The sequence below is a fragment of the Bos grunniens genome, chromosome X (genome assembly GCF_055505025.1).
Source record: "Bos grunniens cultivar Pamir isolate PY7600 chromosome X, Bosgru_T2T1.0, whole genome shotgun sequence".
In the NCBI taxonomy this organism is placed as follows: Eukaryota; Metazoa; Chordata; class Mammalia; order Artiodactyla; family Bovidae; genus Bos; species Bos grunniens.
In genome coordinates, this window is record NC_141194.1 from 46,646,797 (window position 1) to 46,671,006 (window position 24,210).

The 24,210-nt window shown below is 40.8% G+C and overlaps 1 protein-coding gene across 7 annotated transcripts in view; it reads right to left on the reverse strand.

Moving 5' to 3' along the window:
* ZC4H2 (zinc finger C4H2-type containing) overlaps positions 1-24,210 on the reverse strand; it is a 78,045-nt gene that overhangs the window by 22,134 nt on the left and 31,701 nt on the right. For 5 of the 7 annotated variants that reach the window (XM_086390095.1, XM_086390098.1, XM_086390097.1 and 2 more), the window contains 3 exons: positions 7,776-7,947; positions 5,741-5,913; positions 4,758-4,920 (listed from right to left, as the gene is read on the reverse strand). In XM_086390095.1, coding sequence (XP_086246221.1) covers positions 4,758-4,920; positions 5,741-5,913; positions 7,776-7,947 — 508 coding nt within the window. The remainder of the gene's footprint in view (positions 1-4,757; positions 4,921-5,740; positions 5,914-7,775; positions 7,948-24,210) is intronic. The other 2 variants (XM_086390101.1, XM_086390100.1) reach the window with 2 other exon arrangements.

Below are 24,210 nucleotides of genomic sequence, written 5' to 3' on the forward strand. Positions count from 1 at the left end.
TTGTCCCAGAAATCTCTGAGGTTGTCTTCATTTCTTTTGATTTTTTTTTCCTCTGTGCTTCATTTATTTCCAGCATTCTATCTTCCACCTCACTTATCCTATCTTCTGCCTTAGTTATTCTACTGTTGGTTCCTTGCAGAGTGCTTTTGATTTCAGTTATTGTGTTATTCATTATTTATTGACTCTTTTATTTCTTCTAGGTCCTTATTAAACATTTCTTGCATCTTCTAAATAATTGTTTCCAGGCTATTTATCTGTAATTGAATTTTGTTTTGAAGATTTTGGATCATTTTTACTATCATTATTCTGAATTCTTTTTCAGGTAGACTCCCTATCTCCTCCTCTTTTGTTTCATTTGTTGGGCATTTGTCATGTTTCTTTCCCTGATGAATATTTCTCTGTATTTTCATCTTGTTTAGATTGCTGTGTTTGGGGTGGCCTTTATGTATGCTGGAAGTCTGTGGTTCCTCTTGTAGAGGTTACTTCCTGTGAGTGGGGTTGGACGAGTGGCTTGCCAGGTTTTCCTGGTTAGGGGAGCCTGCATTGGTGTTCTGGTTGGTGGAGCTGAATCTATTCTCTATGGAGTGCAGTGAAGTGTCCACTAGTGAGTTTTTATGTCTGTGGGTTTGGTGTGTCTTTTGGCTGCCTGTATTTTAATGTTGAGGGTTATGTTCCTGGATTCTTGGAGAATTAGCTTGGTATGTCTTGCTCTGAAACTTGTTGGCTCTGGAGAATTAGCTTGGTATGTCTTGCTCTGAAACTTGTTGGCTCTTGGGTGTAGCCTGGTTCCAGTGTAAGTATAAGGCTTTTGGATTAGCTCTTGTTGATTGATATTCCCTGGAGTCAGGAGTTTTCTGGTGTTCTCAAGTTTTGGATTTAAGCCACCTGGCTCTGGCTTTCAGTCTTATTCTTAGAGTAGCCTCTAGACTTCTCCATCCATACAGCACTGATGATAAAACATCTTTTGAAGAGAATGGGCCGCCTTTCTGGGTGCCTGTTGTCCTTTGCCAGCATTCAGAAGTGGTTTTGTGGAATTTGCTCAGGGTTCATATGATCTTTTGATGATTTTGTCAGGGAGAAAGTGATCTTCCCATCCTATTCCTCTGCCATCTTAGGACTGCCCCTGGATGGGATCCATAGCACAATGGAGATGACAAAGGGAAGATTAGTGAACTTGAAAACAGAGCAATAGAGACTATGTAATCCAACCTTTGGGGCTTCCTTGGTAGCTCAGCTGGAAAAATCCTCCTGAAATGCTGGAGACCCTGGTTCAATTCCTGGGTCAGGAAGATCTGCCGGAAAAGGAATAGGCTAACCACTCCAGTATTCTTGGGCTTCCCTGGTGGCTCAACTGGTAAAGAATATGCCTGTAATGAGGGAGATCTGCCTGGGAGGGAGAAGATCAGCTCTTCCCAGCCATGCCCACTGGTGCTGCAGCCTGGAGCCTCTCCATCAATTTTGAATGAGATTCTTGCCAGGTACTATAATCTTGGTATATATTTTTCTGTTTCAATACTTTAAATATATCCTGCCATTCCCTTCTGGCCTGCAGAGTTTCACTTGAAAGACCAGCTATTAAGTATATGGGGTTTCCCTTGTATGTTACTTGTTGCTTCTCCCTTGCTGCATTTAATATTTTTTCTGTGTGTTTAGTCTTTGTCAGTTTGATTAGTATGCGTCTTGGCATGTTTCTCCTTGGGTTTATCCTTTATGGGACTCTTTGTGCCTCTTAGACTTGATTGACTATTTTCTTTTCTATGTTGGGGAACTTTTCAACTACAATCTCTTCAAAAATTTTCGCATACCCTTTCTTCTTCTGGGATCCCTATAATTCGAATTTGGTGCATTTGATATTGTCCCAGAAATCTCTGAGACTATCCTCAGTTCTTTTCATTCTTTTTACTTTATTCTGCTTTTCAGAGGTTATCTCCACCATTTTGTCTTTGAGCTCACTGATTCGCTTTTCTGCTTCAGATATTCTGCTATTGATTCCTTCTATTTTTAATTTCAGTAGTAGTGTTGTATGTCTCTGTGTGTTTATTCTTTAATTCTTCTAGGTCTTTATTAATTGATTCTTGCATTTTCTCCATTCTGTTTTCAAGGTTTTTGATCATCTTTACTACCATTATTCTGAATTATTTTTCAGGTAATTTGCCTATTTCCTCTTCATTTATTTGGACTTCTGTGTTTCTAGTTTGTTCCTTCATTGTGTAGTATTTCTCTGTCTTTTCATTATTTTTTTTTTTTAACTTATTGTGTTTGAGGTCTCCTTTCTTCTTCTTTTTTTTTTAAATTTTACTTTATTTTTAAACTTTACAATATTGTATTAGTTTTGCCAAATATTGAAATGAATCTGCCACAGGTATACCTGCGTTCCCCATCCTGAACCCTCCTCCCTCCTCCCTCCCCTACCCTCCCTCTGGGTCGTCCCAGTGCACCAGCCCCAAGCATCCAGTACCGTGTATCGAACCTGGACTGGCGACTCGTTTCATACATGATATTATACATGTTTCAATGCTATTCTCCCAAATCTCCCCACCCTCTCCCTCTCCCACAGAGTCCATAAGACTGATCTATACATCAGTGTCTCTTTTGCTGTCTCGTACACAGGGTTATTGTTACCATCTTTCTAAATTCCATATATATGCATTAGTATACTGTATTGGTGTTTTTCTTTCTGACTTACTTCACTCTGTATAATAGGTTCCAGTTTCATCCATCTCATTAGAACTGATTCAAATGTATTTTTTTAATGGCTGAGTAATACTCCATTGTGTATATGTACCACAGCTTTCTTATCCATTCATCTGCTGATGGGCATCTAGGTTGCTTCCGTGTCCTGGCTATATAAACAGTGCTGCGATGAACATTGGGGTACACGTGTCTCTTTCCCTTCTTTCTCATTTTCTTTGAATTCTTTCTTCCTTTTTGTGTCTGTCCTCCTAAAGTTTGTCCAATGGTTTGTGTAAGCTTCATATAGGGTGATATTGGTGCTGAATTTTTGTTTGTATTTTTTTTTCCTGTGATGGACAAGGCTGAGTGAGGTGTTGATCCTGTCCGCTGATGATTGGGTTTGTATTTTTGTTTTGTTTGTTATTTAGATGAGGCATCCTGCACAGGGTGCTACTGCTGGTTGAGTGATGCTCGGTCTTGTATTCAAGTGGTTTCCTTTGTGTGAGTTCTCACTATTTGATACTCCCTCATGTTAGTTCTCTGGTAGTCTAGGATGTTGGATTCAGTGCTCCTACTCCAAAAGCTCAGCGCTTGATCTCTCCCCAAAGACCAGCCTAGGTCTAATCTACCAAGAGGAATTTCACCCAAAATGAAAGGGCCTTTACTTGAGTTCCAAAAGCCAGTGTGCAAGAACACAGTGGAGATCTCTGACTCAGTGGAACCTCAGTATTGCCTGCCACGTGGACAGGCCTCCTTGGATTGCAACAGATAATTAGAAGGTCTGTCTTTGGCAGTGGTCAGCAGAACCCTTGTAGAATTTTTAATGATGGTCACTCTGGCCAGTATGTGGTGATGCCTCATTGTAGTTTTTATTTGCATTTCTCTAATAATTAGTGATGTTGAGCATCTTTTCATGTGCCTATTGGCCTATGTGCCTATTGGTATATTTTCTTTGGAGAAATGTCTATTGAGGTCTTCTGCCCATTTCTTGATGGGACTGCTTGTTGTTCTGTTATTGATTTTATGAGCTATTTTTATATTTTGGGTATTAAGCCTTTGTCCCATCATTTGCAGATATTTCCTTCCAGTTCATATTGTTGCTTTTCATTTTTGTTTGTGGTTTCCTTTGTGGTGCAATAGCTTATAAGTTTGATTAGGTCCCATTTGTTTATTTTTGCTTTTACTTTTATTGCCTTGGGAGACTGACCTAAGAAAACAATGGCATGACTTATGTCAGAGAATCTTTTGCCTATCTTCTCATCTAGCAGTTGTATGGTATCATGCCTTATATCTAAGTCTTTAAGCCATTTTGAGTTTACTTTTGTGTGTGGTGTGAGGGAGTATTCTAATTTCATTCTTTTACATGTAGCTGTCCAGCTTTCCCAGCACCACTTGCTGAAGAGACTGTCTTTTCTCCATTGTGTAGTCTTGCCTTCTTGTTGAAGACATTGAACGTAGGTATGAGGGTTTACTTCTGGGCTCTCTATTCTGTTTAATTGAGTATAAATACTGTTCCATTACATAGTATACTATTTGACTATTTACTATTGATCAAGGTCCAGATTCTTGGCCTTAATGTTGACAAGGCAAAAATGTTTTTTGCCCAGTATAGATGCAAATTATGTGTGTTTCATAGAAAAGGTAATCACAAAGATTACAGTTTTATTGCTCTATAGGGCAGTAACCATTTCTGGATTTAACACTGCAAACTTATTTCAGCATTCCTTTCCTTTCCTGACTATATAATTATCTGTTCCTCTAAGGCTTCTGGAACCCTAGATTTGTAATGCTGCTTGTTCCCTCACTAATGATATACACTCACTATATATTTTCTAAGTCATGTTTCTAGCTTTTTGAAAATTATACTTTAGCAGAGCCCACTGACATTCCCCCATTCTAACTCTTCTGGGAATACAAGGCAAGACCAGTGGGTCTCCTCTAGCATGCACGACCCTTTCTTCTGTGTCCCAAACAAAAGCTGTTTTAGAAAGACCCCAAATAAGACCAAAGCCCCAGACCCAACCTTCTGTGGGGCTGCTTGAGGATACCTTGCTTCCTCCACAGTCAATACACAGCTCACTCACCTTCATAGGTGGGGGCTGCTGCCTGAAGGTGGCTGTCTGTCGAGTGTCCTGCTTCCTAGCCACTTGGAGTTGTTGGGCAGCAGCGGCTGCGGCGGCCAAGGATTCAGGGATCGGGGGCTCCTGAGGCTCTGTCTGCCACTCTGCTTTCTGTTTCTCAAAGTAACTTTGGAGAAAAGAGACACTAGCTGGATCATTCTGAAAGCAAGGATAATCTTACCCCTCTTAAGGACTCCATGCTACAGAATAAAGAGGGTTGGGCTGTGGCTCACTGTAGAAAGTTCCTGCACTCTCTCCAGCACAAGGTTCTTCTCCATGCATACTAAGCCCACTGTCTGTTGGGAAAGGTAATCTTCCTGCTCCTTGGCTCTGACAGACTCAGGAAAATCAAGAAATCACAGGGCTATCTAAGTTCTCAAAGGGCATTTGCCTACCCTCCATCCCAAGTTCCTCTGCAGCATTCCTATTAAGTGTCCTCAGGCCTCTGCTGACATACCTGTAGGAATAAGAAGCTCATCACTTCCACAGGCAACCTGCTCTACCTTAAGGAAGTTTGCTTCCTTCTACTGAACTGAACTTTATTTCTCTTTAAAGTAAGCCTAATTCTTAACTCTGAATCTTAAGATAAAGTTCTAAGCTAGTCCCTGGAGGCCATGAAAGCTCACCCTTCTGTATTTTCAAAGGTTTCTGGACACCTCTTGTAGACCTTGACTTGACTTCTAGATCTTAAGAGTCACAGACACACAGACACATAAAGTCATAGACATAGTCCTATATTCTCAAAATTGCACAAAGAACTTTGAAAGCCGTCTAGTAATTCTAGTCTAATCATCTAACAGCCCAACACAGAGACTTACCCAAGGTAATGCAATAAGTCAGCCATTGACTGGCCTGGGGCTATGACAGGCTTTATGTGTGTATATATACATATGTGTGTGTGTGTGCACGTGTGTGTGTGTTGCAGGGACAGGAGGTAGGCAGCTTACTCCAAGGAGAGCTTCTCCTCCTCTTCACATAGGTCAGGGAGCCTCTGCAGGCCCAGAGTCATGCGCAGGGCATCCACATGTTCCTTCAGTGGCTTATACTCATCATGTAGCCGCCGGGTAGACTCTAGCAGCTTGTTTAGGTCATTCTCAGACTGTTTGATAGTGTTTTCCATCTGGAACACAGAGTGAGGTAGGCACACAGAAAAAAAACTCCAAGATTCTCAGTGAGGCTCTACAGCTGAGTGGTTAAAAGCACAGGCTCCAGAGCCAGACCAATCTATGATCAACTCCTCAACCCACCACATATTCTTTGTGACTCTTGTCAAGCTTCAGTTTCTTCATCTATGTAATGGTGATAATAATAGTACCTATCTCATACAATGTTGGTGAAGATTCAATGAGTGAATTAATATAAGCTCTCAGTATAGGGGCTATCACAAAGTAAAGGCTCAGTTTTGTTTGCTGGTATTTAGTTGCTATGTCGTGTCCAACTCTTTGCTACCCCTATGGACTGTAGCCTACCAGGCTCCTTTGTCCATGGGATTTCCCAGGAAAAAATACTGGAGTGGGTTGCCATTTCCTTCTCCAGAGGATCTTCCTGACCCAGGGATCATACCCACACCTCCTGCATTGGCAGGCAGATTCTTTACTGCTGAGCCACCAGGGAAGCCCCCAAAAGCTCAATAACTGGTAATTATTATTCAAATATAGAACCTTAAAGGTGGAATGGTCCTTAGAACTCATGTAGTACACACACCACCACCATTTTACAGGTCAGAGAATTGAGACTCAGAGAGAAGAAGGAACTTCCTCAGAGAAATGCTTCTTAGGAGCAAAGTCTAGGAAAAGCCTCAGGGCTTCTGTCTCCCAGGCCAGTGGCCCTTCTCCTAGATCAGTGTTTCCCAAAATGCAGTTACCAGATAAGCAGAATCAGCTGGGAACTCATTAGGAATGCAAGTTCTCAGATACCACCCCAGATATAAGCAATCAGAGATTCTGGGGTGGAGTCCAACAATCTGTGTTTTAATAGGACTTCTAGATGACTTATGAGGCATGTTCAAGTTTGAGATCCACTGGTCCAGATTTTCAGCCCCTTTGTGATTCATAACTTGTTTTATCTCTATCCTTGGTTAGCTGGTAGCAGAACTACCAACTCTTAATAAGACCCTCATATCCTGTGATCTTGTGACACAGAAAATCCCAAGTAACTATTATCCAAATTGCATTCATATTTTCTTTAAGATCCTAGGCCTGGCAATATCAGGAAAGAAATATTGACAGATAAATGAGTTTCCCAAGAATGGAAACTTAGCTCCTTCAAATGTAATTTAAAAACAAAACAAAACTATTTCTCATTATCATAGGCTCTAAGGGTTGGGAAGAGCCTTACAGATCAGCACCTCCAATCTCCCTCCTGGTGAAGGAATCACCAGTACCATTGCCCAGACAGGTGATCATCGAGACTATGCTTTAATAACTCTAAAAAGTGGGAAACCTATCACCTTAGCAGGCAGTTCATTCCCCACATTCTAAGAGTCTCCAAAAGAGAGACTCAAATGAGGGAGCCCCAGCTTGGTAGGCTGGCAAAGATGATTTGTTTGGCCTAGTTGAAAGCTTTGGAGCCCTAAATTTAAGTTGGACCCCAGAGGCATCTGCCTGCTCAGTCCCCCCACCCAACCCCACCACCAGAGGCATCTGCCTGCTCTGCTTTTCCCCAAGGCTAGCTCTCAACTCCCAGACTCCCAGAATCAGAGCACATCAGAGCTGAATAAGATCTCAGAAGTGGCTGAATCCCTCTCATGGCACAGAGAGGGAAAATGAGGCCCAGAGAGAAGGAACTTGTCCAGTGATACACAATCAGTGACAGAACCAGGGCTGGATCTCAGAACTCCTAGATTCTTCCATTTCACCACAGCCTGCTGTCTACTCCCGTAAGTTGGCCACAGTCACATCTTGAGGAGAGGTCACAGCACTCACTACAGCCTATTCCTCCACAAAGTGCCCAGAAATAGGCTTCAGGCAGCCAGCCACATACCACATTGATATCAGCGTGGATGAGTCGGAGTTCCTCCACATGGGCCATCTTCTCCTGTAGCAGGAGGTCCATCTCCTGCTTGTATTCCTTCAGGTGCCTCTCCTCTGATTCAAGGGCCTCAAACTCAGCCTTCAAACGGGTTTTGATCTTTTCCATCTGCAGGGTCTTGCTCCTGCAGTCCCCCAAATGGAGGAAACAGATCAGCAGGAGGAAGAAGGAAAGGGAGAATGGAGTACAGAGTTAGGCCCTGAGCCAGGGCTATCTTGTTAAGTCATCTTTCTAAGTTTCCCTCTCTTTAGGCAGAAGCAACCTGAAGATATGCCCACAAAGGTAGGGGATTCTTCTAACATAAAAGCTCAGTGAGTCTCAAATGTGGGTGACTGAGTTCCTTGATGGAACATTCGCAAATGTGGGTCAGGTTTTAGCTGGTAGATTAATTCAAGGGAGAGTACCACTAGCATTTAGTGGACATGAGGCAGAAATGCTAAACAGTCCCAATGAACAGGAAAGTCTCATAACACAACATCCGGAAAAACAAAACAAAACAAAAAAAACTCTAGATAAGCACTACCCAATACATTTTCTACAATGGAGGAAATCTTCTGTACCTATGCTTTATAATACAGTGGCCACCAAGCACATGTAGCTTTGTTATTGTTCAGTCCCTCGGCCATGTCTGACACCTTATGACCCCATGGACTGCAGCATGCCAGGTTTCCATCTTCTTCACTATTTCCCGGAGATTGCTCAAACTCATGTCTATTGAATCAGTGATGCCATCCAACCGTTTCATCCTCTCTTGTCCCCTTCTACTCCTGCCTTCAATCTTTACCAGCATCAGGGTCTTTTCCAATGAGTAAGATCGCATCAGGTGGCCAAAGTATTGGAGCTTCAGCTTCACCATCAGTCCTTGCAATGAATATTCAAGGTTGATTTCCTTTAGGATTGACTGGTTTGATCTCCTTGCAGTCAAAGGGACTCTCAAGAGTCTTCTCCAACATCACAGTTTAAAAGCATCAATTCTTCAGTGCTCAGCTTTCTTTATATCCCAAATCTCACATCCATACATGACTACTGGAAAACCATAGCTTTGACTATATGGATATTTGTTGACAAAGTAATGTCTCTGTTTTTTAATACACTGACTAGGTTTGTCATAGCTTTCCTTCTAAAAGGCAAGTGTCATTTAATTTCATGGCTCTAGTCACCATCCACAGTGATTTTGGAGCCCAAGTAAATAAAACCTGCCACTGCTTCCACTTTTCTCCCTTGTATATGCCATGAAGTGGCAGATGCCATGATCTTAGTTTTATGAATGTTTAGTTTTTAGCCAGCATTTTCATTTTCCTCTTTCACTTGCAGCAAGAGGCTCTTTAGTTCTTCTTTGCTTTCTGCCATTAGGGTGGTGTCATCTGCATATCTGAGGTTGTTGGTATTTCTCCTGGAAATCTTGACTCCAGCTTGAGCTTCATCCAGTCTGCCATCTTCCATGACGTACTCTGTATGTGAGTTAAATAAGGAGGGTGACAACATACAGCCTTGACCTACTCCTTTCCCAATCTGGAACCAGTACATTGTTCCATATCCAGTTCTAACTGTTGTCTCTTCTCCTTACACAGGTTTCTCAGGAAGCAGGTAAGGTGGCCTGGTATTCCCATCCCTTTAAGGATTTTCCACAGTTTCTTGTGATCTACATGGTCAAAGGCTTTAGCATAGTCAATGAAGCAAATGTAGATGTTTTTTCCTGGAATTCTGCTGCTTTTTCTATGGCCCATCAGATGTTTGTAAGTTGATCTCTGATTCCTCTGCCTTTTCTAAATTCAGCTTGTACATCTGGAAGTTCTCAGTTGACGTGCTCTTGAAACCTGGCTTGAAGGATTTTGAACATTGCCTTGCTAGTATGTGAAATGAGTACAATTGTGCAGTAGTTTGAACATTCTTTGGCATTGCCTTTCTTTGGGATTGGAATGAAAACTGACTTTTTCCAGTCCTGTGGCCACTGCTGAGTTTTCCAAATTTGCTGGCATATTGAGTACAGCACTTTCTCAGCATCATCTTTTAGGATTTGAAATAGCTCAGCTGGAATTCCATAACTTCTGCTAGCTTTTTCTGTAGTAATGCTTCCTCAGGCCCACTTGACTTCACACTCCAAGTTGTCTGGCTCTAGGTAAATGATCACACCATCATAGTTATCTGGGTCATTAAGATCTTTTTTGTACCATTCGCCTGTGTATGCTTGCCATGTCTTCTTAATGTCTTCTGTTTCATGTAGCTACTAAGCATTCAAAATATAGCTAATGCAAGTGAGGAATTGAATTTTGAATTTTGTTTAATTTTAATTAATCAATTAAAATTAAATTTTAACAGTCACATGGGAATAATGGCTCTCATATTGGAGCACACAACTCTATAGGGTCTCCTCATCAGTTCCAGAAGAGGCAGGGGATGGGAAGAACTGCAGTTCATTTCTTTCCTTAGAAAAATAAAGCCTATTTCTGGTTGTTAATTCACAGATGCATACCATCGTGCTCGGTAATCCCACTTTATTCTAAGGAAATAAGTTAAAGAAGCAAAAAGTTAATACACATGGGTATGTTTTCTGGACTACAAGTGAAATTGGACTGTTTGGCAGATACTAAAAAGAATCATTATTAAGACTTGTGACACAGAAAATGTTGAAGATACTCAGTAAAAAAAATAAGAACGTATATACACTAAGATGCAATTTCAAAATACACATGCATGTGACTAAACAAAATTGACAAGAGTACAGTTTCAAGGCTCTTTGGGACCACTGAAGCCTGCCTAAGTGAAAGAGCCTTAAAATTTAGGAAGGAAGCCACTCTAGGGCACACTGTTGTCCTCCAACTTGCTCTCTACTTTCTGGTTCTCAAGTTCTGTCTAACCATTATCTATTACTCAGAATAGGTATCTCCTTTATTCTACCTCTCTAGCTGGCTTTCTCATCTGCCTCAGTCCATCCATCCCATGGTTATTCTTGATCCACACCCTGGCCTCTGACCTCAGCCTGTTTCTTTCTTCATTCTCTCTCCTTTATTAACACTGCCTGTGGCTCCTGCCTCAAAAAGTGACCCTCAATGGCACAGAACCACAGAAAGAATTATGTTAGTGGGTAGCTGATGATAGGGGGATTTTTTCCTTTCAATATTCAAAAATTTCTTTTCAAGTTATTATATTGCTTTTACCTTAGGAAAGGTTAAAAGGATGGATGTTATTATCCCATTTGTAAAAAAGTAAATTGGGGGTTTGGGGTGGTAAGTTGCCCAAGACAAGAGAGCTAGTAAATGGGATGTTGGCGTTTGAACTCAGGGCTCTCTAATGCCACCCACTATTCCACATGGCCTGATGGGAGTTACCAGGCTAAAGGGCATAATAAACATATTGAGTGTTCTTGGGATATCTGCTCAACTACCTTACAGAGGGATGATAATGGTTTTTCCTTGTCGATTAATCCACTATTTGGAGCCCCTCACATCTAGACTTCTATTCTTTTCCTCTAGATTACTCAGGGCTCCCTAGAGTCTCAGTCCCTTTGCCAGAAATCCAGGTTGGGGAATCTGTTGTGGGCCCTACAACTTTTGCAACAGTGTGAGAACTTCTTTGATATAATTGTTTTCTAGTTTTGGGGCCATCTGCTTGGTGGTTCTATGATGGGGCTAAAGGCAACCTCCTTCAAGAAGAGTTATGCCACACACAGCACCTTCTAGGTTTGCTGCAGCCAGAGCCCCTGTCCCCATGGTGGCCACTGCTGATCCGTGACTCTGCAGGAGAGACTCAATCAAAGGCAGTTTTGGCCTTGGAGTACAAAATGAAGCAGGACAGAGGCTAACAGAGTTTGGACAAGATAATGCACTGGTCATAGAAAACACCCTCTTTCAACAATGCAAGAGACAACTCCACACATGGACATCACCAGATGGTCAACACTCAAATCAGATTGATTACGTTCTTTGCATCCAAAGACGTAGAAACTCTACATAGTCAGCAAAAACAAGACTGGGTGCTGACTGTGTCTCAGATCATGAATTCCTTACTGCAAAATTCAGAATTAAATTGAAGAAAGTAGGGAAAACCACTACACTATTCAGGAATGACCGAAATCAAATCCCTTATGATTATACAGTAGAAGTGACACATAAATTCCAGGGATAAGATTTCATAGAGTGCCTGAAGAACTATGAATGGAGGTTCATAACATTTTACAGAAGGCTGTGGTCAAAACCATCCCCAAGAAAGAGAAATACAAAAAGGTTGTCTGAGAAGACCCTATAAATTGTCAAAAAAAAAAAAAAAAAAAAGAGAGAGAGAGAGAGAGAGAAGCAAAAGGCAAAGGAGAAAAAGAAAGATGTATCCATCTGAATGCAGAGTTCCAAAGAATAGCAAGGAGAGATAAGAAAGCCTTCCTCAGTGATCAATGCAAAGAAATAGAGGAAAACAACAGAATGGGAAAGACTAGAGATCTCTTCTAGAAAATTAGAGATACCAAGGGAACATTTCATGCAAAGATGGGCATAATAAAGGACAGAAATGGTATGGACCTAACAGAAGCAGAAGGTGTTAAGAAGAGGTGGCAAGAACACACAGAAAACTATACAAAAAATATCTTAATGACCCAGATAACCACGATGGTACGATCACTCACCTAGAGCCAGACTCCTGGAGTGTGAAGTTAAGTGGGCCTTAGGAAGCATCACTATGAACAAAGTCAGTGGAGGTGATGGAATTCCAGCTGAGCTATTTAAAATCCTAAAAGATGATGCTGAGAAAGTGCTACACTCAATATGCCAGCAAATTTGGAAAACTCAGCAGTTCCCACGGGACTGGAAAAGGTCAGTTTTCATTCCAATCCCAAAAAAAGGCAATGCCAAAGAATGTTCAAACTACCGCACAATTGCAATCATCTCACGTGCTAGCAAAGTAATGCTTAAAATTCTCCAAGCAAGGCTTCAACAGTAGGTGAACTGAGTATTTCCAGATGTACAAGCCAGATTTATAAATGGCAGAGGAACCAGAGATCAAATAGCCAATATCCATTGGATCATAGAAAAAGCAAAAGAATTCTGGAAAAAACAATTTACTTTTGTTGCACTGACTATGCTAAAGCCTTTGACTATGTGGATCATAACAAACTGGAATATTCTTTAAGAGATGGAAATACCAGACCACCTTTCTTGCCTCCTGAGAAACATATATGCAGGTCAAGAAGCAACAGTTAGAACCAGATATGCAGCAATGGATTGCTTCCAAATTGGGAAAGGAGTACATCAAGGCTGTATATTGTCACTCTGCTTATTTAAGTTATATGCAAAGTACATCATGCAAATGCCAGACTGAGGAAGCACAAGCTGGAATCAAGACTGCTGGGAGAAATATCAATAACCTCATATAGGCAGATAACTCCACCCTTTTGTCAGAAAGCAAAGAGGAACTAAAGAGCCTCCTGATGAAAGTGAAAGAGGAAAATGAGAAAGCTGGCTTAAAACTCAACATTCAAAACATAAAGATGATGGCATCTGGTCCCAACACTTCATGGCAATAGATTGGGAAACAATGGAAACAGTGACAGACTTTATTTTCTTGAGTTCCAAAATCATGGCAGATGGTGACTGCAGCCATGAGATTAAAAGGTGCTTGCTCCTTGGAAGAAAAGCTCTGACAAACCTAGACTGCATATTAAAATGCAGAGACATTACTTTGTCAACAAAGGTCTGTCTAGTCAAAGCTATGGTTTTTCCAGTAGTCACGTATGGATGTGAGAGTTGGTCCATAAAGAAAGCTGAACGTCAAAGAATTGATGCTTTTGAATTGCAGTATTGGAGAAGACTCTTGAGAGACCCTTGGACTTCAAGGAGATCAAACCAGTCAATCCTAAAGGAAATCAATCTTGAATGTTCATTGGAAGAACGGAAGCTGAAGCTACAATACTTTGGCCACCTGATATGAATTGACTCGTGGAAAAGCCCCTGATGCTGGGAAAGACTGAAGGCAGGAGGAAAAGGGGACCACAGGAGATGAGATGGTTGGATGTCATCACCGACTCGAGAAACACGTTTGAGCAAACTCCAGGAGCTGGTGATGGACAGGGAAGACTGGCGTGCTGTAGTCCATTGGATCCCAAAATGTTGGACATGACTGAGCGACTCACTGCAGATGGTGACTGCAGCCATGAAATTAAAAGACGCTTACTCCTTGGAAGGAAAGTTATGACCAACCTAGATAGCATATTCAAAAGCAGAGACATTACTTTGTCAACAAAGGTTCGTCTAGTCAAGGCTATGGTTTTTCCTCTGGTCATGTATGGATGCGAGAGTTGGACTGTGAAGAAAGCTGAGTGCCGAAAAATTGATGCTTTTGAACTGTGGTGTTGGAGAAGACTTTTGCGAGTCCCTTGGATTGCAAGGAGATCCAACCAGTCCATTCTGAAGGAGATCAGCCCTGGGATTTCTTTGGAAGGAATGATGCCAGAGCTGAAACTCCAGTACTTTGGCCACCTCATGTGAAGAGTTGACTCATTGGAAAAGACTCTGATGCTGGGAGGGATTGGGGGCAAGAGGAGAAGGGACGAGAGGATGAGATGGCTGGATGGCATCACTGACTCGATGGACGTGAGTCTCAGAGAACTCCGGGAGTTTGTGATGGACAGGGAGGCCTGGCATGCTGCGATTCATGGGGTCGCAAACAGTCGGACACGACTGAGCGACTGATATGATCTGATCTGATCTGATCTGATCTGAGCGACTGAACTGAACTGAGATGATATATAGAGCACTCTAAATTTCACTATCTCTACCTCAATCTACAAAAGGGATAACTGAGATTCAGAGTGATACAGTGCCTCACTCTGATTCATACAGCCAGTCTGTGGCAGTGCTGGGCCTAGAACCCATTTGTGCAGAACCATATTATGAAAGGAACATTAGCTTTAGATTCAGATAGAGAATAATTCCTAATTCTGCCTCTGACTAGCTATTTGCCCTTAGACAATATGAATAACAACTATATTTATAGTTTAATTGTATTCATTGTGCACTGATTCTGTACCAATTATAGAGGGCTTAATGATACATTTATTCAACAAATACTTATGGAACGTCTATCACATGCCAGCCACTGTACTAGCTGCTAGAGATAGAGCAGAGAACAGGACAGTCTGTGGAGAAGAAGCTTCCTCTAATGAGGAAAATAGACCCTCAACACGTGTAAAACAAAGTGATGAATAATACGGATGAGATGTAGATTACAATGGAAAGACACACCAAAGGGTTCTAACATATTCTGAGGGGCACCATAGTCAAGGGGGCAGTCAGGGGAAGCTTCCTTGAGAACCTGAGAATGTGACATCTAAGCTAAGACCTGGAGAATATGTAGGAGGTAGCTGGTGGGTAGCAGATAGACACTGAGTAGAGTATTTCAGGCAGAGAGAATACTATTAGCAATGGCCCTGGAACTGAAAAGGACATGACACATTAGAGGAACTGAAAAAAGGTCAGTGTGGCTGGAACATCTACTGCAAGAGGTGTGTGTATAGGGGGAGAAAGTATCTGAGATGAAGGTAGGTAAGTTGCCAGAATACAGCCTAGGGACTGAGATAAGGAGTTAGTACATTTATCTTCTGGAGAAGGGACAATTGTTATAGAAATTTAAGAAGCAGGAGAGTGATATAATCTGATTATCTTATTTTACTTCTCTCAACCCTGGTCTCCTCATAAGTAAAACAGGAATAATAACAGCACTTACCTTTCACAGGTTGTGTGGTAAGGGTTAAATGAGCTAAGACAGGAAAAGTTCCCAAGCAGAGTATATGGCACATGGTGGGCAGTCAACAAATAGTACCTCTCCCTGCCCACACTGCCCATCTCTTCTGTTATGGCTATCTCCTTTACCATAGTGGTTTAAACTTTGTTATAAAAGAGCCTACAATGTGTAAAATGTATGTATAATGTATGTGTATGCATGTGTGCACATGTACTAGCATGAGAAGCAAGGTATATTACCACTTACTAAGATTATAATAATAATCATTAGCATAAGAATAATAGCATTTTATAGGGCTGGCTCAAGTCTTTCTAATTTGTAATCTATTCAGTTAAGATACTAGCAATTAGTACTAAAATCAGGGGTGAGAAATCAGGGGTAAGAGGTCTCTCTCATTGACACTTCGTATAAATCAACATAGCATACATTTCCTTGCTTGGGTGAGTGTCTTTTATCTAATCCTTCCTCCCCCATCCATGTCTTCCATCCATGTCCAATATTGCTTATAGACAACTCCAAGTTGTTGGGCAGGATACACTGTAATCCCAGATTAAATAAAAATAAACCAAAGGTTTTCACCTGGTGGGGTCACAGTCAAAGTGTTGCCTGGATTTGGAAAATCAAAGGCACAAAGGCTTCCTCAAAGCACCATGGTATTTTCTCTCCTTCAGGAGGAGGACTGTCATCAGCAAAATGGCAACTTTGTCCTTTGGGTATGAGGCCCAGGGTAGCCACAGTCCAAGGTGTTTGGAGCCTTTTTCTATTGTCCACTGTGGCAAGAAATGCCAAGGACTGCAGACCCCAACTAAGGAGCAGAAGGGCTGACTCCTTATTATGAGAGGGAAGCAGAGTTATTTACTGTTATTTCTAAAGTCATTTTCTCGGGGTTGGGGGGCGGGGAGCCTGGCCCATCCTTTAGTGGAGGGACAGCTGTATTATTGCAGCTTTTGATGGTACTAGAGTTACCTCTTAGCAGTGGTCTATCCTGCTTATGGATATGCAATGGCTTCAGCACCGTTTGTTGTAAAGACTGTCCTTCCTTTGTTGGATTACTTTTTCACCTGTCAAAAATCACTTGGCTATACTTCTATGGGTCAATTTCTGGCTTCTCAATTTTGTTCCAATTATCTATATGTCTGTCCCTTTGCTGATATCACCCAGTTTTAATCACTGTAGCTATGTAATACGTTTTGAAATCAGGAAGTGTGATTTCTACCACTTTATTTTTATATCTCAAGATTCTTTTAGCTATTCTAGTTCTTTTGCCTTGCCATATAAATTTTAGAATAATTTTGTCTATATCTACCAAAAATCTTTCATGGATTTTGATGGGAAATTTGTTAAATTTGTATATTGATTTGGGAGGATTTGTGTCTTTTTTATATTGACTCATCTTCTAAACCCTGAATACAGTGTCCTTCTATTCAAATCTCCTTTGATTTCTTTTATTAGCATTTTGTAGTTTTCAGCAAAAAGCACTATACATTTTTTGTTAAATCTTTGTCAAACTTAGGTATTTCATGCTTCTGAATACTTGTAAGTGGTTTCATACTTTGTAAACATAGTTTCCACATGCACATTGCTATTTATAGTGCTGATCTTAATTTTGCAATCTTGTTGACTCACTTATTCGACATAGGAGTTTGTTTTGTTTTTGACTTATCAGGATTTCCAACATTCCAAATCATGTTATCTGAAAACAAGAACAGTTTTATTTCTCTTTCCATATTGTATGTCTTTAATTTACTTTCTTGTCTAGCCTCTAGAGCTATATTGACTAGCAGTGCTGAGAGTGGACACCCTTGCTTTGCTCATGATCTGAGTGGGACAGCATTCATTTTTTCACAAGTGTAATGTTAGCTAGCCAAAGGCTATTTGCAGATGTATTTTATCAAATTGAGAAAGTACTCCCACGCCCCCCCTCACCCCAACTCATAGTTTTTTAAGAGATTTTATCATAAATATGTGTTGAATTTTGTCAAGTGTTTTATCTGTATTTCTGGACATAATCATGATATTTTTCTTGCTTAGCCTTTTAATATGATATGTAACATTGACTGATTTTTGAATAACAAACTAACCTTGCATCTCTAGAATAAATCTCTTTTGGTCATGGGGTCATTTCTTTTTATATATAGTTGAATTCTATTTGTTAATACTTTGATGATGATTTTTACATCTATAACCATGAAAGATTTAGTTTGTAATTTTCTTGTACTCTCTTTACCTGAAATTGGTATCAGGACATTAAGACATAAAATTAAGATGTAAAAGACATAAAATTAAGACATAAAATAAATGGAAAAGTGTTCTTTCCAATTCTGCTTTCTGGAGAGACTGTTAAGAGTTGAGGTTAATTCTGTTTAACAATTTCGTAGAATTTTCCAGGGAAAGCAAATGGGCATGGAAGTTCTCGTTTGGGGAGTTTTAAAATTAAATTAATTTTTTAAAATTTTCTAAATAGTTTCAGGGTTATTCAAGTTATCTATTCTATATTGGAATAGTTGTGGTAGTGTTTTTTTGGAGAATTTCTCCATTTCATGAAACTTATTTAATTTACACAGCTAGAGTTGTTCAGATTATATTCTTTGCAGCCAAAGATGGAGAAGCTCTATATAGTCAGCAAAAACAAGACTGGGAGCTGACCGTGGCTCACATCATGAGCTCCTTATTGCCAAATTCAGACTTAAATTGAAGAAATTAGGGAAAACCACTAGACTATTCAGGTATGACCTAAATCAAATCACCTATGATTATACAGTGGAAGTGAGAAATAGACTTAAGGGACTAGATCTGATAGACAGAGTGCCTGATGAACTATGGACGGAGGTTTGTGACACTGTACAGGAGACAGGGATCAAGACCATCCCCATGGAAAAGAAATGCAAAAAAGCAAAATGGCTGTCTGGGGAGGCCTTACAAATAGCTGTGAAAAGAAGAGAAGTGAAAAGCAAAGGAGAAAAGTAAAGATATAAGCATCTAAATGCAGAGTTCCAAAGAAGAGCAAGAAGAGATAAGAAAGCCTTCTTCAGCGATCAATGCAAAGAAATAGAGGAAAACAACAGAATGGGAAAGACGAGAGATCTCTTCAAGAAAATTAGAGATACCAAGGAAACATTTCGTGCAAAGATGGGCTCGATAAACGACAGAAATGGTATGCACCTAACAGAAGCAGAAGATATTAAGAAGAGGTGGCAAGAATACACAGAAGAACTGTACAAAAAAAGAGCTTCACAACCAAGATAATCATGATGGTATGATCACTCACCTAGAGCCAGACATCCTGGAATGTGAAGTCAAGTGGGCCTTAGAAAGCATCACTACAAACAAAGCCAGTGGAGGTGATGGAATTCCAGTTGAGCTATTTCAAATCCTGAAAGATGATGCTGTGAAAGTGCTGCACTGGATATGCCAGCAAATTTGGAAAACTCAGCAGTGGCCACAGGACTGGAAAAAGTCAGTTTTCATTCCAATCCCAAAGAAAGGCAATGCCAAAGAATGCTCAAACTACCACACAATTGCACTCATCTCACATGCTAGTAAAGTAATGCTCGAAATTCTCCAAGCCAGGCTTTAGCAATACGTGAACTGTGAACTTCCAGATTTTCAAGCTGGTTTTAGAAAAGGCAGAGGAACCAGAGATCAAATTGCCAACATCTGCTGGATCATGGAAAAACCAAGAGAGTTCCAGAAAAACATCTATTTCTGCTTTATTGACTATGCCAAAGCCTTTGACTGTGTGGATCACAACAAACTGTGGAAAATTCTGAAAGAGATGGGAATACCAGACCACCTGACCTGCGTCTTGGAAACCTATACGCAGGTCAGGAAGCAATAGTTCGAACTGGACATGGAACAACAGACAGGTTCCAAATAGGAAAAGGAGTACATCAAGGCTGTATACTGTCACTCTGCTTATTTAACTTATATGCAGAATACATCATGAGAAACGCTGGGCTGGAAGAAGCACAAGCTGGAATCAAGATTGCCAGGAGAAATATCAATAACCTCAGATATGCAGTTGACACCACCCTTATGGGAGAAAGTGAAGAGGAATTAAAAGCCTCTTGATGAAAGTGAAAGAGGAGAGTGAAAAACTTAGCTTAAAGCTCAACATTCAGAAAACGAAGATCATGGCATCTGGTCCCATCACTACATGGGAAATAGATGGGGAAACAGTGGAAACAGTGTCAGACTTTATTTTTCTGGGCTCCAAAATCACTGCAGATGGTGACTGCAGCCATGAAATTAAAAGATGCTTACTCCTTGGAAGCAGAGACATTATTTTTCCACAAAAGGTCCGTTTAGTCAAGGCTATGGTTTTTCCAGTAGTCATGTATGGATGTGAGAGTTGGACTGTGAAGAAAGCTGAGTGCTGAAGAATGGATGCTTTTGAATGTGGTGTTGGAGAAGACTCTTGAGAGTCCCTTGGACTGCAAGGAGATCCAACCAGTCCATTCTGAAGGAGATCAGCCCTGGGTGTTCTTTGGAAGGAATGATGTTAAAGCTGAAACCCCAGTACTTTGGCCACCTCATGCGAAGAGTTGACTCATTGGAAAAGACTGACACTGGAAGGGATTGGGGGCAGGAGGAGAAGGGGTCGACAGAGAATGAGATGGCTGGATGGCATCACCAACTCGATGGACGTGAGTCTGAGTAAACTCCGTGAGTTGGTGATGGACAGTGAAGCCTGGCGTGCTGTGATTCATGGGGTCACAAAGAGTCGGACACGATTGAGCAACTGAACTGAACTGAACTGAGAGTTGTTCAGAGTATTCCCTTGCTCTTCTTTTGAAGTCTGTGGGTTTAGTAGTGATAGCTTCTGTTCCGTTCCTGATGTCCATAATTTGTGTCTTCTCTCTTTTCTGTTAATTTTGCTAGAGGTTTTTCAATTTTACATATTTTTCAAATGATCAGCTTTCTGTTTAATTGATTTCCCTATTGTTTTCTTCCTGTTTTGAATCATTGATATCTGGTCTTATTTGTATTATTCCCTATATTCTGCCTGCCATACGTTTGTTTTGCTCCTCTTTTCTAGTTATTTGAGGCGGGAGCTAAAATTATTAATTAGAAGTATTTCCTCTAATGTAAGTACTTGGAGGTCAAATTTCCCTCTCACCACTACTTTTGTGGCATCCCACACATTTTGATATGTTTAATTTTCATTTTTGCTCAGTTCAGTTCAGTTCAGTCACCCAGTCATGTCCGACTCTTTGCGACCCCATGAATTGCAGCACGCCAGGCCTCCCTGTCCATCATCAACTCCTGGAATTCACTCAGACTCACGTCCATCGAGTCAGTGATGCCATCCAGCCATCTCATCCTCTGTCGTCCCCTTGTCCTCCTGCCCCCAATCCCTCCCAGCATCAGAGTCTTTTCCAATGAATCAACTCTTCACATGAGGTGGCCAAAGTACTGGAGTTTCAGCTTTAGCATCATTCCTTCCAAAGAAATCCCAGGGCAGATCTCCTTCAGAATGGACTGGTTGGATCTCCTTGCAGTCCAAGGGACTCTCAAAAATCTTCTCCAACACCACAGTTCAAAAGCATCAATTCTTCAGTGCTCGGCCTTCTTCACAGTCCAACTCTCACATCCATACATGACCACTGAAAAAACCATAGCCTTGACTAGATGGACCTTTGTTGACAAAGTAATATCTCTGCTTTTGAATATGCTATCTAGGTTGGTCATAACTTTCCTTCCAAGGAGTAAGCGTCTTTTAATTCCATGGCTGCAGTCACCATCTGCAGTGATTTTGGAGCCCCAAAAAATAAAGTCTGACACTGTTTCCACTGTTTGCCCATCTATTTCCCATGAAGTGATGGGACCAGATGCCATGATCTTCGTTTTCTGAATGTTGAGCTTTAAGCCAACTTTTTCACTCTCCTCTTTCATTTCCTCAAGAGGCTTTTTAGTTCCTCTTCACTTTCTGCCATAAGGGTGATGTCATCTGCATATCTGAGGTTATTGAGATTTCTCCCGGCAATCTTGATTCCAGCTTGTTTTTCTTCCAGTCTAACATTTCTCATGATGTACTCTGCATATAAGTTAAATAAACAGGGTGACAATATACAGCCTTGACGTACTCCTTTTCCTATTTGGAACCAATCTGTTGTTCCATGTCCAGTTCTAACTGTTGCTTCTTGACCTGCATACAGATTTCTCAAGACGCAGGTCAGGTGGTCTGGTATTTCCACCTGTTTCAGAATTTTCCACAGTTTATTGTGATCCACACAGTCAATGGCTTTGGCATAGTCAATAGAGCAGAAATAGATGTTTTTCTGGAACTCTCTTGCTTTTTCCATGATCCGGCGGATGTTGGCAATTTGATCTCTGGTTCTTCTGCCTTTTGTAAAACCAGCTTGAACATCAGGAAGTTCACGGTTCATGTATTGCTGAAGCCTGGCTTGGAGAATTTTGAGCATTACTTTACTAGCGTGTGAGATGAGTGCAATTGTGCGGTAGTTTGAGCATTCCTTGGGATTGCCTTTCTTTGGGATTGGAATGAAAACTGACCTTTTCCTGTCCTGTGGTCACTTCTGAGTTTTCAAAATTTTCCATGTATTTTTGGTTCCCTTGAGGCTTCATCTTTAAAACATGCATTATTTTAGAAGTGTTTTTTATATAATTCAAATATTTATAGACTTCCTTGGTACTTTTTTTCTGATTTCTATTTTGAATTTATTAATGTCAGAGAAAACACTCTGTACTTCCATTCTTTAAATTTGCTAATTTTTAATATTTATTTATTTGTCAACGTTAACCTCATTTTATTTCATTATTTTTTTAATTTAAATTTATTTATTTTAATTGGAGGCTAATTACTTTACAATATTGTATTGTTTTTGCCATACATCAACATGAATCTGCCATGGGTGTACATGTGTTCCCCATCCTGAAGCCCCGTCCACCTCCCTCTCCATACCATCCCTCTGGGTCATCCTAGTGCAACAGCCTCAAGCATCCTGTATCCTGCATCGAACCTGGACTGGCGATTTGTTTCTTATATGATATTATATATGTTTCAATGCCATTCTCCCAAAACATCCCACCCTCGCCCTCTCCCACAGAGTCCAAAAGACTGTGCTATACATCTTTGTCTCTTTTGCTGTCTCGCATACAGGGTTATCATTACCATCTTTCTAAATTCCGTATATATGCATTAGTATACTGTATTGGTGTTTTTCTTTCTGGTTTACTTCACTCTGTATAATTTTTTTATATCCCAGAATATCATCTATCTATATTGGTATATGTTCCATGAACACTTGAAAAGTATGCATATCCTGTTGTTGAGTGGAGTGTTCTATAAACGTTAATTAGATTCTGTCATTGATGATGTTGTAAGAGCTCTATACCCTTGCTGATTTTCTGTCTAGTTCTGTCAAGTGAGAGACGTATGTTAAAGGCTTCAGCTATAACTGTGGCTTTGTCTCTCTCCTCTTTTGGTTCCAACAGATTTATCCTACATATTTTACAGTTCTATTGTTGGTGTATGCCCATTTAGGACTGCTAGGTCTTCCTGGCAGCTACACACTTTTGTCATTATCTAATGTACCTCTTCACACGCTAGCAAAGTAATGTGCAAAATTCTCCAAGCAACGTTTCAACAGTACGTGAACCAAGAACTTCCAGATATTCAAGCTGGATTTAGAAAAGTCAGAGGAACCAAGACCAAATTGCCAACATCCATTGGATCATAGAAACCAAGAGAATTCCAGAAAAAGCATCTACTTTTGTTTCAGTGACTACACTAAAGCCTTTGACTGTGTGAATCACAACAAACTGTGGAAAATTCTTCAAGAAATGGGAATACCAGAACATCTTACTTGCCTCCTGAGAAAACCGTATGCAGGACAAGGAGCAACAGTTAGAACCAGATATAGAACAGTGGACTACTTCCAAATTAGGAGAGGAGTATGTCAAGGCTGTATATTGTCACCCCACTTATTTAACTTATATCCAGAGTACATCAAGTGAAATGCTGGGTTGGATGAAGCACAAGGTGGAATTGAGATTGCTAGGAGAAATATCAATAACCTCAGATATGCAGATGACACACCCTTATGGCAGAAAGCGAAGAGGAACTAAAGATCTCTCGATGAAGGTGAAAACGGAAAGTGAAAAAGCTGACTTATAACTCAACATAAGATCGGGCCCCTCCTGAGTTCTTCTGGTCTGGCAGCACTTTGTCTGCATCTTATCAGGATCTTCTGTTGAGAGACAACTTGTGCAGACGGTTACTATTGTGCCTGATTGGGGTTGAACAAGACACATTTGTGAGCTCTGTGCAGGCCTGGGAGCTGGCACTTAGGGACCTCTGATATACATGATGTGAGAAGAGGGAACACCAAGTCCTTATCTGCCCAGATGGCTTGAAGCTGTTAGGATGGGCCCCACAGCTAAATGAAGGTCATCTCCATCTCTTCCCTCCACCTTCTCTTCTCTACCCAACGCTGTGAATCTCTTTTGATATACCAGGCTGTGGAGAACACTTAGGGAACTGATTACTGGCTAGATCTTTCTCTCTCCTTTTGACTCCCCATCTTCTCCTCTTGGTCATCTCTATCTCTTTCCTTCCTCTTCTCATTTCTATATAACTCTGTGAACCTCTCTGGGTACTCCAGACAGTGGAGAGCACATAGGGAATTGATTACTG